Genomic DNA, 13,520 nt, shown 5'->3' on the forward strand with positions numbered 1-13,520 from the left:
TCCTCGGATCCAGTGACGTGGGTCGGACATTGTCGTGTCCGAGGCGTAGAGCGGATGATGGGTGAGCAGCTGCAGGTGCAGGTGGACCTCAACCAGAGCAGTATGGCGCTGCCAGATCAACTCCTGGGCCCTGAAGGAGCCAGGATGAAGTGCACAGTGGAGTGGATTGCCAAGACTCCTCAAGACAGGTTGGTTCATTAGACAAGTAACGCTCTCAGCTCCATACCACAAAGCTGTCATAGCTCTGCAACTGTCATAAGTCTGTGTTAAGTAAGGGAGTTACGATCATCTTAGCGTTGTGTTGTGGAACGTGGCCCAGGCCTTCAAGAATTTCGTGCAGAATAAGTTCCCATGATCCCATTCTTGTAGAGCAATGGTGATTTTGTGCTCAAAAAAGTGACCTTACTCTTCAGTATTACTATAATTACCCTGTCATGATAGATGAAATGATTCAGCAATGGTTTATCTTACATCATGTAATTAAAAACAATGGGGTGGGGTGTTGAGCTCTGCCTGTAACTGGTCTCCTTAATCGTGTTGTAATACACAGAAAGTGTTTATAGCTTGTATTGTTGCTGTTAAAATATGTCTGTTCAGTTATTATTTCTGAATACGTTTATGTTATACAATGGTATCTAACTGTTTCAGGAATGCTGAGTATGCACTGCGATGTCTGGATGGGGCAGCAGATTTAGCTAGGGCAATAGCCACAGGAAGGAAGCCCGTAGACAATAGTAAGTTTGACAAAGTATTGCCTGTTATCAAGACCATGAAACTTTCTTATTCTTTCCCTCCTTGTTTCATTAATGATGATATATTGATAAAACAGTCCCAAATCAAATGAATATGTTGTTGTCCCCCCAGAGGAACGGGGACTATGTATTCAGTGGCGTCTGTCCGTACGTCCCGATTCTTGTTAACGAGATATCTCATGAACTGTTGTACTCAATGTCTTCAAATTTGGTGACAGCCTATGTTGGGGGATTACCCAGACACCAGTCGATTTGGGATACCTTGACCTTATTTTCATGGTCACCACGACACTTTGACCACTTTTGAAACTCTTGTCAATGCGATATCTCATGAACTGTTTTGTGGAAGTGCATAGGTTGCAAAGATTGGTGAAACTGCTCCAGTGAACAAAATGAAACCTATGGACCTTTCTGATTTTTCCTTATCCTGACTCATGCTAATTATGCTTGTCTCCTTCCTCTTGCGAATGATAGTGGAACACTTGAAATCCCTTGAAGTATAAAATATCAATTTTAGTCAGAAAATTACATTTTCAGATCGTTTTGCAGATAAGGACCTTTCTGTTTCAGGTCACTTTGCTGTTGTGGACCTTTCTGTTTCAGATCACTTTGCGGATATGGACCTTTCTGCTCCAGATCGTTTTACAGATGTGGACCTTTCTGTTTCAGATCCATTTGTTGATGTGGACCTTTCTGTTTCAGATGCATTTGTTGATGTGGACCTTTCTGTTTCAGATGCATTTGTTGATGTGGGCTTTCCAGTTTCAGATCGTTTTATGGATATAGACCTTTCTGTTCCAGATCGTTTTACAGATGTGGACCTTTCTGATTCAGATCATTTTGTTGATGTGGACCTTTCTGTTTCAGATCCATTTGTTGATGTGGACCTTTCTGTTTCAGATCATTTTACGAATGTGAACCTTACTAGTTAGATTGTTTTGCTGATGTGGACCTTGCTGTTTCAGATCGTTTTGCTGATGTAGACGTCCTGGCACAGATGCCATGCACCCCACTTCCTCCTCCCAACCAGAACCAGCAACGAGCCACCCAGGAGGCACTTAGTCAGCCCTTCACAGTTATTCACGGCCCCCCAGGCACAGGGAAGACCATGACGGGGGCCAAGCTGGCCTCTATGTTCTGTGAGCGCAATAAGAAGAGTCCAAACCAACCAGCACAAGTCCTCATCTGTGGGCCTACTAATAAATCACTTCATGTTGTTGCAGGTAACAAAACTCACTGTTTATCTTGTCAAATGTTGCACTGTCACTATTTGAAAAATTTGTTTTGTCATCCAGATGAAAGTTGGCATTTCAATGACAGATAAAGTAAGGTTTTTTAATTGGAGCGAAAATAATTATCAGCCATTCAAGTATTTTTGCGTATTTGTTTGATCACAGTATTAATGATATAATAATGGCTATGTATAAAGAGCCTGTATGCAGAGAAGGTTAACACTCAAATGACTTATCCCACTGGGTACCCATTCGCTGCTGGGTGACCAGAGGCAATTGGCTAGGGTGTGAGACCACATGTGTCACGTGTGCTTTGTTGTGGGACTGGAGTCCTAGAAACTCTCAAATGCCAAGCTGTGTAACATGTTCACCTATCTAAGGATTCTACGTGACTAACACTGCCTAACTTAACAAAAATTTGTGACCTGGGCTCTATGCAGAGGGGGATGGAGGGGTAGCCTAATAGTTAAAAGTTAAAGAGTCCGAGTTCGATTCCCCACATGGTAACAAAGTGTGAAGCCCATTTCTGGTGTCCCCCCCACCTTGATATTGCTGGAATATTGCTAAAAGCAGTGTAAACACCATACTCATTCCCTCACTGACCCGTGAAGATCCGGGGTAGAATAGGTCTTCAGCAACCCATGCTTGCCACAAAAGGACTATGCTTGTCGTAAGAGGCGACTAACGGTATCGGGTGGTCAGGCTCGCTGACTTGTTTGACACATGTCATCGTATCCCAAATGCGCAGTATGATGCTCATGATGTTGATCACTGGATTGTCTGATCCAGACTCGATTATTTACAGACTGCCGCCATATAACTGGAATAATGCTGAGTGCGGCGTAAAACTAAACTCACTCACTCACTCACTCACTCTCTACGTTACCACACACCACCACCATTATTGCTGATGTGAAGTTACATTTTAACTCGCTTCCCTCATGAGCTCTCCATCAAAAGATACAAGAACATAGCAAGACACATTTCTCATTCTCTGTGATCTCTGTTATATGAACACAGTCAGAATCCTGAATCGCGATTATTTCTGTAATCCCCTATCTGTTTCAGCTTATCTACTGAGTATGGGTCCCAGGTGCCCTCGTCTTGTACATGTGTATAGTGAGAAATTAGAGCGTAGAGATTACCCGCTCCCTCGAGACCCTATCGCCCCTAAGAAGCGCAAAGCCTCCGAAGTGTATGTAGATCCACATATAAAACAAATAGCTCTTCATGAGCTGATCCGTCAAGCTGCGAACCAGTACAGCCAGCAGATACAAGAGTTAGATACGTTGTTTGGGCTTTACCCGGACGATATAAGTGATGATCAGATCAACGACTATCTGGAGCTAATTACCACAGCATCCGTGGCGGAACTGCAGCAGGCAGAGATTCTGCTGGCTACTTGTTCCACAAGTGCAAGACATAAGATGAACTGGGGAACAAATGTACAACAGGTTGGTACCATATTCTTGTTTAACTTTGTGGTTGGTCTTGTCCGATTATTCGAGACACTCTATCAAAGAATCTCTTTTTGATGATGATTTTGTGTGAAGGTTCTTAATGCAAATCACCCGTGAAGATCCGGGGTAGAATAGGTCTTCAGCAACCCATGCTTGCCACAAAAGGCGACTATGCTTGTCGTAAGAGACGACTAACGGGATTGGGTTGTCAGGCTTGCTGACTTGGTTGACGTCATCGGTTCCCAATTGCGCAGTACAATGCTCATGTTGTTGATCACTGGATTGTCTGGTCCAGACTCGATTATTTACAGACCGCCGCCATATAGCTGGAATATTGGTGAGTGCGGCATAAAACTAAACACACTCACTCACTTAATGCAAATATTTTAAGTCCCAGGCTGATTGAGGGTTTATGATAGTTCTCCAGCACCTCTTGCTTGTTGTGACCCATGAAGATCCTGGTTAGAATTGATCTTCAGTAACCCATGCTTGTCGTAAGAGGCAACTAACTTGATCAGATGATCAGGCTCGCAGTCTTCTGATGTAATGATCTCTTGCAAACAGGAATTGTTTAGTCACCATTTCTTAGTTCATGGATGACAAAGGAGAGAGTTAATGCATAACAACTTCTTCAATATATCCTTATAGCAACATTTTGGCATAGAGTGAGTGAGTTTAGTTTTACACCGCACTCAGCAATATTCCAGCTATATGGCGGCGGTCTGTAAATAACCGAGACTGGACCAGACAATCCAGTGATCAACAGCATTGGTTGCTGAAGACCTATTCTACCCCGGATCTTCACGGATCTTTTGGCATAGATCTGTGTGCTGTTGTAAATACAGGGATGGCAATTTTCTGCTGATTTTATTTCAAATTGTTCAATTGTGAATCGTCTAAATCCATTGAGAAACCCCCATTCGATGACACAATATAAAGTTTTCCGCTGAAAATAGATTTTCCTGTTGCCATCCCTGTAAATATGTCAATAGAACTTAGTCAAGGAAGACATAAGCCATATATTCTGTAACATGATGAATTAAGTCACTCTTACGTTAGAGAGATACAAGAATCAAGACCCGAACCTCATAATTACAGTTTATTCAAAGAGGTTGTCCATAAATTGTGTCTACTCTCCTTGACAATGTTCAGCAAATCAAGTTTTCAAAAGTATGACTATTCTCGATCTTATGTTCCAGGTTATCATCGACGAGTGTGGCATGTGTACAGAGCCAGAAGCCATGATCCCAATTATCCTGTTCCAAGGAGTAAAGCAAGTAGTCCTGATCGGGGACCATCACCAACTTCAGCCACCTGTCAAGGAGATGGCTGCTAAACAACTTGGTCTCAATAAATCTTTGTTTGAACGCTACGCCTCAAGAGCACTCATGTTAACAACTCAGTATCGTATGGTATGTATGGCTTCTTGTGGCTGTCTTCTAGTTAGTATAATATATGCAACATAAATTAGCAGTGTGAGTGAGTATGGTTTTCCCCTGCAATATTCCAGCAACCTGTGTTGCCTATGTAGGATCGGGTGGTCAGGCTTGCAGACTTGGTTGACACATTTCATCGTATCCAATTTGTATAGATCGATGCTCATGGATTGTCTTTTCCAGACTCGATCATTTACAGACCGCTGCCATATAACTGGAATATTGCGGAGTGTGGCTGAATTCTAAACTCACTAACTCACTCATTCCTAATCTGGACCGCCTCCGTGGTGTAGTGGTTAGAGCGTCCGCCTGGAGAGCGGAAGGTCGCAGGTTCGATCCCCAACCGCGTCATACCAAAAGACGTTAAAATATGGTACTTGTTGGTCCCTGTCTGGCGTTCGGCATTAATGGGTACGAAAAGGATTGGTCGGCTCGGGAGTCAGTATAATGTGTCTGAGTGGGGTATTCATGCTTCACTGCGGCATGGTTTCTCAGTTGGCTAGCCCTATAAAACCAGCTTAAGTCTGGGCTAGTACAAGCAGCCTCACATAGACATACAAACGCATGCACCTCGTCATATGAGCGAAATATTCTCAAGCACGACGTTAAACCCAATTTCACCTCACCTCACTCCTTATCTGTAACAGAAGCGGGGTACTCACTCTGAATATGCAGCAAGTGAGCTGGACCAAATTACAGTTTGTATGTCTCACAGTTCATTAAAAGCAATTTAGCTATAAATGTTTACTGGATCAATAAGGTCATACTCACTTGACAGGTCATGAAGCCAATTTCCAGGTTACAGACATCCTTTTACAAGACATCATACTAATATTTCTTCAAAGTGATTATTGATTATTATATATAGTCGTAAGCAAATAGAGTCATTCATATAAGTGTAACATTTCATTCCAGCATGAAGGAATAGCTGAGTTCCCTTCTCGTTACTTCTACTCTGATCGCCTGGAATGTGGCACGTCGTCTCAGCTTAACGCCGCCCCCTTGTCAATCTGGCCTAACGGTAGAAACCAGCCTGTTACCTTCTGCCATGTTGCTGGCACCGAGGACTCGCAGACACCTGCTGCCACTTCCACTCAGTCCAAGATCAACGACCGGGAAGTCAATTACGCTGTACGTCAAATTGTTTTGTGATGAACAGATATTGGGAATTATAGGAAACAAAGCTCAACAGGTGTCAACTTTTGAATGTCGAAAGTAATTCCATATTGGCTTGAGAAAGAAAGTGTGATTACATAATCATGCATGAAAGTGGTTTTCTCAAAAAACGTTAAAGATAGGGAAACGGAATTTGGTATGTGTTTGACATGAGTGCCTTGATGGAGTACCGTGTTACAATTTGTTACAGAGTTATTGCACTTGTCATGCGTTTCTTGACGTAGTTCACGTTATCCCCAATGGGAAAAGATTTTCTCAGTTACTGTTATAGATAGGGAAACCAAATGTGGTATGTGTTTTCAGGACACAAATGTCATGGTGGAGTTAAAAAACAGGAACCAAACAGGAAAAGGACACTGGCGGGGAGAAATATTGATGACCATGTCCTCTTGTTTCTGTTGAAGTTGTGATACCTTTTAACCAATATGTATGCCATGTATACTCATTCTTAGTATAGTAGTGACCGCCTCCGTGGTGTAGTGGTTAGAGCGTCTGCCCGGAGAGCGGAAGGCCGCTGGTTCGATCCCCAACCACGTCATACCAAAAGACGTTAAAATATGGTTCTTGTTGGTCCCTGCCTGGCGCTTGGCATTAATGGCTACAACAAGGACTGGTTGGCTCGGAGTCAGTATAATGTGTCTGAGTGGGTTATTCATGCTTCACTGCGGCATGGTATCTCAGTGGGCTAGCACTATAAAACCAGCTTCAGTCTGGGCTAGTACAAGCAGCCGCACCTACACATACACATGCATGCACGTCGTCATATGAGCGAAATATTCTCAAGCACGACGTTAAACCCCATTTCACCTCACCTCACCTAGTATAGTGGTCAGGCTTAGTTGAGGCATGTCATCATATCCCCAATAGTGTAGATGCTCATGATCTCAATCATCAGGTTATCTAGTCCAGATTTGATTATTTACACACTGCAATCAAATAGCTGAAAACTTTCTGTGTGCATCATTTAACAACAAACAAAACAAATCTTAGTTGTAAAAATGTATCTGTTGTACAAAACTTGACAAAATAGCTGAGCCATGTTTTACATGTCTGGTATATTGTTTTGGTTTTAATAATTGTGTTTTGTTTTGTCTCGTGTTGCAGGTTACTATCGCCACTAGCTTAGTTAACCGGTACAGAGTGAGTGAGTCTGATATTGTAGTATTATCACAACACCAAGCCCAGTGTGCCGCTATTCAGAAAAAACTGCAGCTGAAGGGACTTCGCAAAATAACCGTCTGCACAGTTCTAGCGAGTCAAGGTAAAGTTGCTTCTCTTGTGTGTTTTGGTAATTCTGTCAGCTTTTGTAATGGCCAGGTGTGATTGGTCAGATTAAAGTTGAGTCTGTAGGATGTAGCGATTCTGGTTGAGATTATGTCCCAAGTCGTCTGTTTGCTGGACTGTTTATAAGAAAAGTAAATGATCATGTGTTCACACATGGCAACTTAGTTCATTGCATACATTGTTGGCAAGGTATGTTGTTCATTATATCAATCCCCTGTTTGTCTGGTTCGAACAGATTATCGCCATCTTAAGGCTGAATTAGTGCTTAGTGGCATAAACAAAGAAAATGACTCAAAAACTATATTGCTAGCCCTAGTGTTGGGAATTGGTTAAAACCTCATAATTGATGATTGCTTCATTACAACCGATCAATCATCGAAAATAATTGGTTCGCGTCATTTATGAAATTTTCATGTTTTTTTGTTGTTGTTTTTTGTTACTGAAAAAAAACATAATGAAAAAACATGTAGTTCTTTGGGGGTTTTTTGTGTGGCAAATTCACATCTTGAAAGGATTACTACTTAACTAGTATGTTAGGAACATAAAATTCCATGAGTCTTTAAGATAAATTTAATCATGACTTGGAACAAGCTTGTAGTGGTTATGAAATGTAACTTACAAAACCAACCTTGTGAAAAATATTGTTAATGCAAAAAGTGTTCCAGAATTGTTTGTGTGATCGATTGCTTGGTCGTTTAGTCACTGCAACCAATCTTCGATTATTTCAATTAATCGGACCACCACTAGCTAGCCCCAACTGAACATGAACTAGCTCCAGTGTCCCTCACAGTGATATTGCTGTAATGTTTCTAGAAACAATGTAAAACCGAACTCACTTAGTGAGAAGCAGCCGAACACTGTCCAAGTTCAAAGGACACAAGTAAATTATTCAAGCTATGAGGTTCTCTGCCACTGGACGTTGATGAATATAGAAGGACAATGCAATAAACAAGCTTTTGCATGGAGACAACCTTATGTTCAACTTATGAGAGTTCAAAAACAGTGTTGGACTGTATCCTTACACAGTATCAACACACAGTACAGTCCGTTTGAGTCAGAAACGGACCGATGAATTGCAAATTTTATCATTGTACAAAATTGCCACATAAATATAAATAGTACACATGTTTATCATTTACTAATACCCAACAGCTTTCTTATATTTGAAAATTTTCCGGACTCCACCAAAAAAGTTCTTTAAATAACTATCATTAAAATTTTGACATAGTTCACTATTTGTTACGAGGGAGGAGTGCAGAGAAAGGGACAGCCAGGTGTGCAAGAAAGGATGGGACGGCACAGCACAGGCTAATGAATCAATAACTTGGTGGGCACTTGTGCACATGCTTCTCTAACACCTGGCTGTCCCTTTCTCTGCACTCCTCCCTCGTAACAAATAGTGAACTGTGTCAAAATTTTAATGATATATTTAAAGAACTTTTTTGGTGGAGTCCGGAAAATTTTCAAATATAAGAAAGCTGTTGGGTATTAGTAAATGATAAACATGTATACTATTTGTATTTATGTGGCAATTTTGTACAATGATAAAATTTGCAATTCATCGGTCCGTTTCTGACTCAAACGGCCTGTAGTCATTTACTCTTGGGTAGATAGAGCAGGTATGGGACTCAGTTAAGATTTTTTAATGCTTCCATTGCTCGATTAGCAATCATGATCTGATCATGTTTTGATCATGTTCATAGTATGTGGAAGCATTCAAGCTGTCATTGTTTCAGTGTGAAGAATGAAGATCCTTCTTGTCTGAGAATATAATGCATAGGAAGCCAGAATCAGTTCTGTATCACTAGTGATGCTTTGAGATTTGGACATATAATGGTTGGGTGGAAATAACTGACTACTGTAATGATTCAGTAAAAGCTGGTGTGAAGTAACTGATCAAGGAGTAAGAGCTGTTGGTTATTTATGTAATTCCTTTCCATTTCTGCAGGTAGAGAATGGGACTATGTTATAATATCAACTGTGCGATCGATGCCTAAATGTCAGGTAGAACGACAACCTACTAGTGGCTGGATTTGCCGCAACATGGGAGCAGTTGTAGACCATCACCAAGTTAATGTGGCGATCACGCGAGCTAGAAAAGGACTTGTGCTTATTGGTAGGTACAAATGTGTTGCTTTTTATTGTGTGCATTTTCTTGGCTTCCCATGTTTTTTATCAGTAGCTATGTAAGAGATTATGAACTGGCAAAATTGATTCCCAAGTATGTTGAAGTTTGTGTTTGTTCACGACTTCAGAAACAATGCCATGGATATGAGAAGCTCAGTTGATATCATGTGATACTGAGACCTTTCCATGTGTGTGGCATGTTTTAAAGATTTTCTATGAAGGTTACTGGCTTGTGTAATGTTTATGTCTAAGATTTTTATTCCACACATTCTGGTCCACATACAATCCCAATGCCCCATTATTGTCCCTATAGGATCCCAGGACCCCATTATTGTCCCTAAGGGACCCCCATTATTGTTCCCAGGACCCCATTATTGTCCCTATAGGATCCCAGGACCCCATTATTGTCCCTATAGGATCCCAGGACCCCATTATTGTCCCTAAAGGATCCCAGACCCCCATTATTGTCCCTATAGGATCCCAGACCCCCATTATTGTCCCTAAAGGATCCCAGGACCCCATTATTGTCCCTAAAGTATCCCTAGGACCCCATTATTGTCCCTATAGGATCCCAGACCCCATTATTGTCCCTATAGGATCCCAGACCCCCATTATTGTCCCTATAGGATCCCAGGACCCCATCCCTAAAGGATCCCAGACCCCCATTATTGTCCCTATGGGATCCCAGACCCCCATTATTGTCCCTATAGGATCCCAGACCCCATTATTGTCCCTATGGGATCCCAGACCCCATTATTGTCCCTATAGGATCCCAGGACCCCATTATTGTCCCTATAGGATCCCAGGACCCCATTATTGTCCCTATAGGATCCCAGGACCCCATTATTGTCCCTATAGGATCCCAGGACCCCATTATTGTCCCTATGGGATCCCAGGACCCCATTATTGTCCCTATAGGATCCCAGGACCCCATTATTGTCCCTATGGGATCCCAGGACCCCATTATTGTCCCTATGGGATCCCAGGACCCCATTATTGTCCCTATGGGATCCCAGGACCCCATTATTGTCCCTATAGGATCCCAGGACCCCATTATTGTCCCTATAGGATCCCAGGACCCCATTATTGTCCCTATAGGATCCCAGGACCCCATTATTGTCCCTATGGGATCCCAGACCCCCATTATTGTCCCTATGGGATCCCAGGACCCCATTATTGTCCCTATAGGATCCCAGGACCCCATTATTGTCCCTATAGGATCCCAGGACCCCATTATTGTCCCTATAGGATCCCAGGACCCCATTATTGTCCCTATGGGATCCCAGGACCCCATTATTGTCCCTATAGGGATCCCCCCATTATTGTCCCTAGGATCCCAGGACCCCATTATTGTCCCTATGGGATCCCAGGACCCCATTATTGTCCCTATGGGATCCCAGGACCCCATTATTGTCTCTATGGGATCCCAGGACCTCATTATTGTCCCTATGGGATCCCGGTACCCAATCTTTGTCCACATAAGATCCTAGGACCCATAGGATCCTGGTACTCCAGTCATTGTCTGCATATTAACAACTAATGTTCTTGCACTGATGTATCTTTAACACTTTCACTAATTTTCCTTCAGGTAACAAGTACCTGCTTCAGTGTGACCCACTGTGGCGAGAACTTCTCAGAGATTACAGAAACAAACAGAAGCTACTTGATGCTGATGACTTTCTTCGACTAATGACTTAAATCTGTGTAATCAGATAAAATGGTAACGTTACCGTGATGACGAAGTTGAATCAGAGACGATGTAGGGGAGGACGACGATGACGACGAGGAGTGGATGTTAGGATCTGTTCTGGACGTCCAGACATGGCCTGCTATAGTGTATAATTTGCATGATTATAACAATGCTTCTTGTAAGATTGTCTTGCCGATAACAGATTATCACTATCTTAGTTATAGTCTTATATATACTTTGGTGCAGGGTTTGCCAACATTATTTGGATTTGTTTATTTTAATTGTCTCTGTTGTTATTGATACTGTCAAACACGAGAATACACATATAAATGAACTCAGTATATCAGTGTGTTGTGTAATACTGTACTCAGGTACGTTCCAGTTATATGTCAGTCTTTACATTTTCAGACAATCAAGTGGTTGACGTAATGAGCTCCGATCTTCACAATTAAAGTCATATATAAGTTAATTAGAATATAAGAGTTAAGAAATTGTTGCTGCAAATCTCTAACAATTCACCTTGCATGACTAAATGTCTTTCAAGAGTGATAAAACTTCATCATATTCACAAAGCCATTTCCGTCCAAACTCCCATTAATTTTACTCATGGTGTTTGCATTGCTAGGTTAGTGGAACTGGGCCCAGGGTCTGTGTTTCTAAGTGAGGGCTGTTACTTTAACATGACAAGCTTGTATGGATTTGTCCAGTATTATTGCATCAAAGTTCTTAAAATGTAGTAGTTAGAAGCATTAGATAATATTTGGAGGCTGGATTTGTAAGTAATGTAACAATTACTTTGATGAGACATATTTGGCAGCAAACAAAAATTTGTGACAGAATCATGCGAACAATTTGGTTTGATGCATTCTATGGTTCCTATGAAGAAGGGCGTAGGGTAGCCTTGTGGTAAAGGCGTTTGCTCATCACGCCGAAGATTGGGGTTCGATTCCCCACATGGGTACGAGTGAAGCCCATTTCTGGTGTCCCCCGCCATGATTTTGCTAGAATATTGCTAAAAGCAGCGTAAAACCATACTCACTCCTATGAAGAATGTGAACCAGTTTATGATGCCTTTTTGTCAGGTTTCACAGTATCTTTGGTACACACAAACTTCCACGGCTCCACTTTGTCACACAGGTAACACTGTTCTTGTTTATGTATTATAAGTAAATAAATTTTCAAGTTTATTCTAACACAAATGGAAGGTGAGAGGAAATGATTCAAGATTTAGTGCTTGCTAGCCTGCCTCTGAATACGTCTCTATATGAATATAAGAATTATTACATACCCTCTGATGGCATGAGCAATACATGTTGAACCAGAGTTTAATTGACACAGCTGTGCTTACGATGAATCGGGTCTCCATTTTGATTGCAGCATTACATAACAGGGTTAATATATTATAATGACAGTGTTTCATTACAACCCTCGAGGACATTAAGGTCATAGGTCAAATAGTGTGAAGCCCATTTCTGGTGTCCCCCGCCATGATGTTGCTGGAATATTACTAAAAGCGGCGTAAAACCAAACTCAGTCAGTCAGTCATAGGTCAAATAGGTCAGTTAGCCCATAATCAGTACAATTACTATAAGTTTCAATGCTGTCACTTGATACACAGAGACTAGATAGAGCATGGCCCTCATGAATCCCAAGTAATTGTCAGTGTTCTGAGACAGGACCTTATCTATCAGATCATAGAGGAATGGGCTCAAGTACAGTTAAGCACTCCTCGCTCTGCCCTCACTTTGTATAATTTAGAAGTACCATCCTCTATTCCAGAATTTCTAAGTACTTAAAATATTGTCACTGTATAACACAGGCTGTTAATATAGTCTGTACTGAAAATGACACAAGCCGATAATATGGTCTATGATAAAAGAGAAACAGGTAGATTATAATGTCCATACTCACATTGAAAATGACTCAAACCGATAATTTTGTCTACATTAGAAAACAACAACAAACTATAGTTCGATGAGCAGTGGAATTATGCATTGTCAGTGAATGTATAGAAAGAGCATATTATCTTGGTGTATATACATATATACATGTAATATAATTAATAGTTATGATAGTCATGCTGGACTCTTACCTGTGTGTGATATGCATATGAATTATGTTTGAGGAATATTTCTGATTTGATAGCTTGAGAAATGTGTAAATGCATAGTAATAATCCTCCTTGACATGGTGTAAATGTCATACTCTGTACATAGATGTTACATGAATTCATCGACTATTGTTGCAAGGAATACATTTAAATATTCTGTACAGGTTTATTGATGCACATGTAGTACACGACACAGAATGACACTTAGATTTGTGTAAACAATACCACTTGAACCAGGTTACAGACCCTCCACT

The 13,520-nt window shown here is 41.3% G+C and overlaps 1 protein-coding gene across 1 annotated transcript in view; it reads left to right on the forward strand.

The window, feature by feature from the left end:
• Window positions 1–12,616, forward strand: part of LOC124259857 (helicase with zinc finger domain 2-like) — a 68,796-nt gene extending 56,180 nt beyond the window's left edge. The window contains 9 exon segments of the mRNA XM_046694073.1: window positions 1–188; window positions 649–734; window positions 1,718–1,975; window positions 3,053–3,438; window positions 4,644–4,856; window positions 5,796–6,011; window positions 7,161–7,317; window positions 9,289–9,456; window positions 11,056–12,616. Of these exon segments, the coding sequence (XP_046550029.1) occupies window positions 1–188; window positions 649–734; window positions 1,718–1,975; window positions 3,053–3,438; window positions 4,644–4,856; window positions 5,796–6,011; window positions 7,161–7,317; window positions 9,289–9,456; window positions 11,056–11,165 (1,782 nt within the window). The 3' untranslated portion in view covers window positions 11,166–12,616.
• The last annotated feature ends 904 nt before the right edge of the window (window positions 12,617–13,520 follow it).

Source organism: Haliotis rubra, unplaced genomic scaffold (assembly GCF_003918875.1).
Source record: "Haliotis rubra isolate DU_JTF1 unplaced genomic scaffold, ASM391887v1 Scf74, whole genome shotgun sequence".
Taxonomy (NCBI): domain Eukaryota; kingdom Metazoa; phylum Mollusca; class Gastropoda; order Lepetellida; family Haliotidae; genus Haliotis; species Haliotis rubra.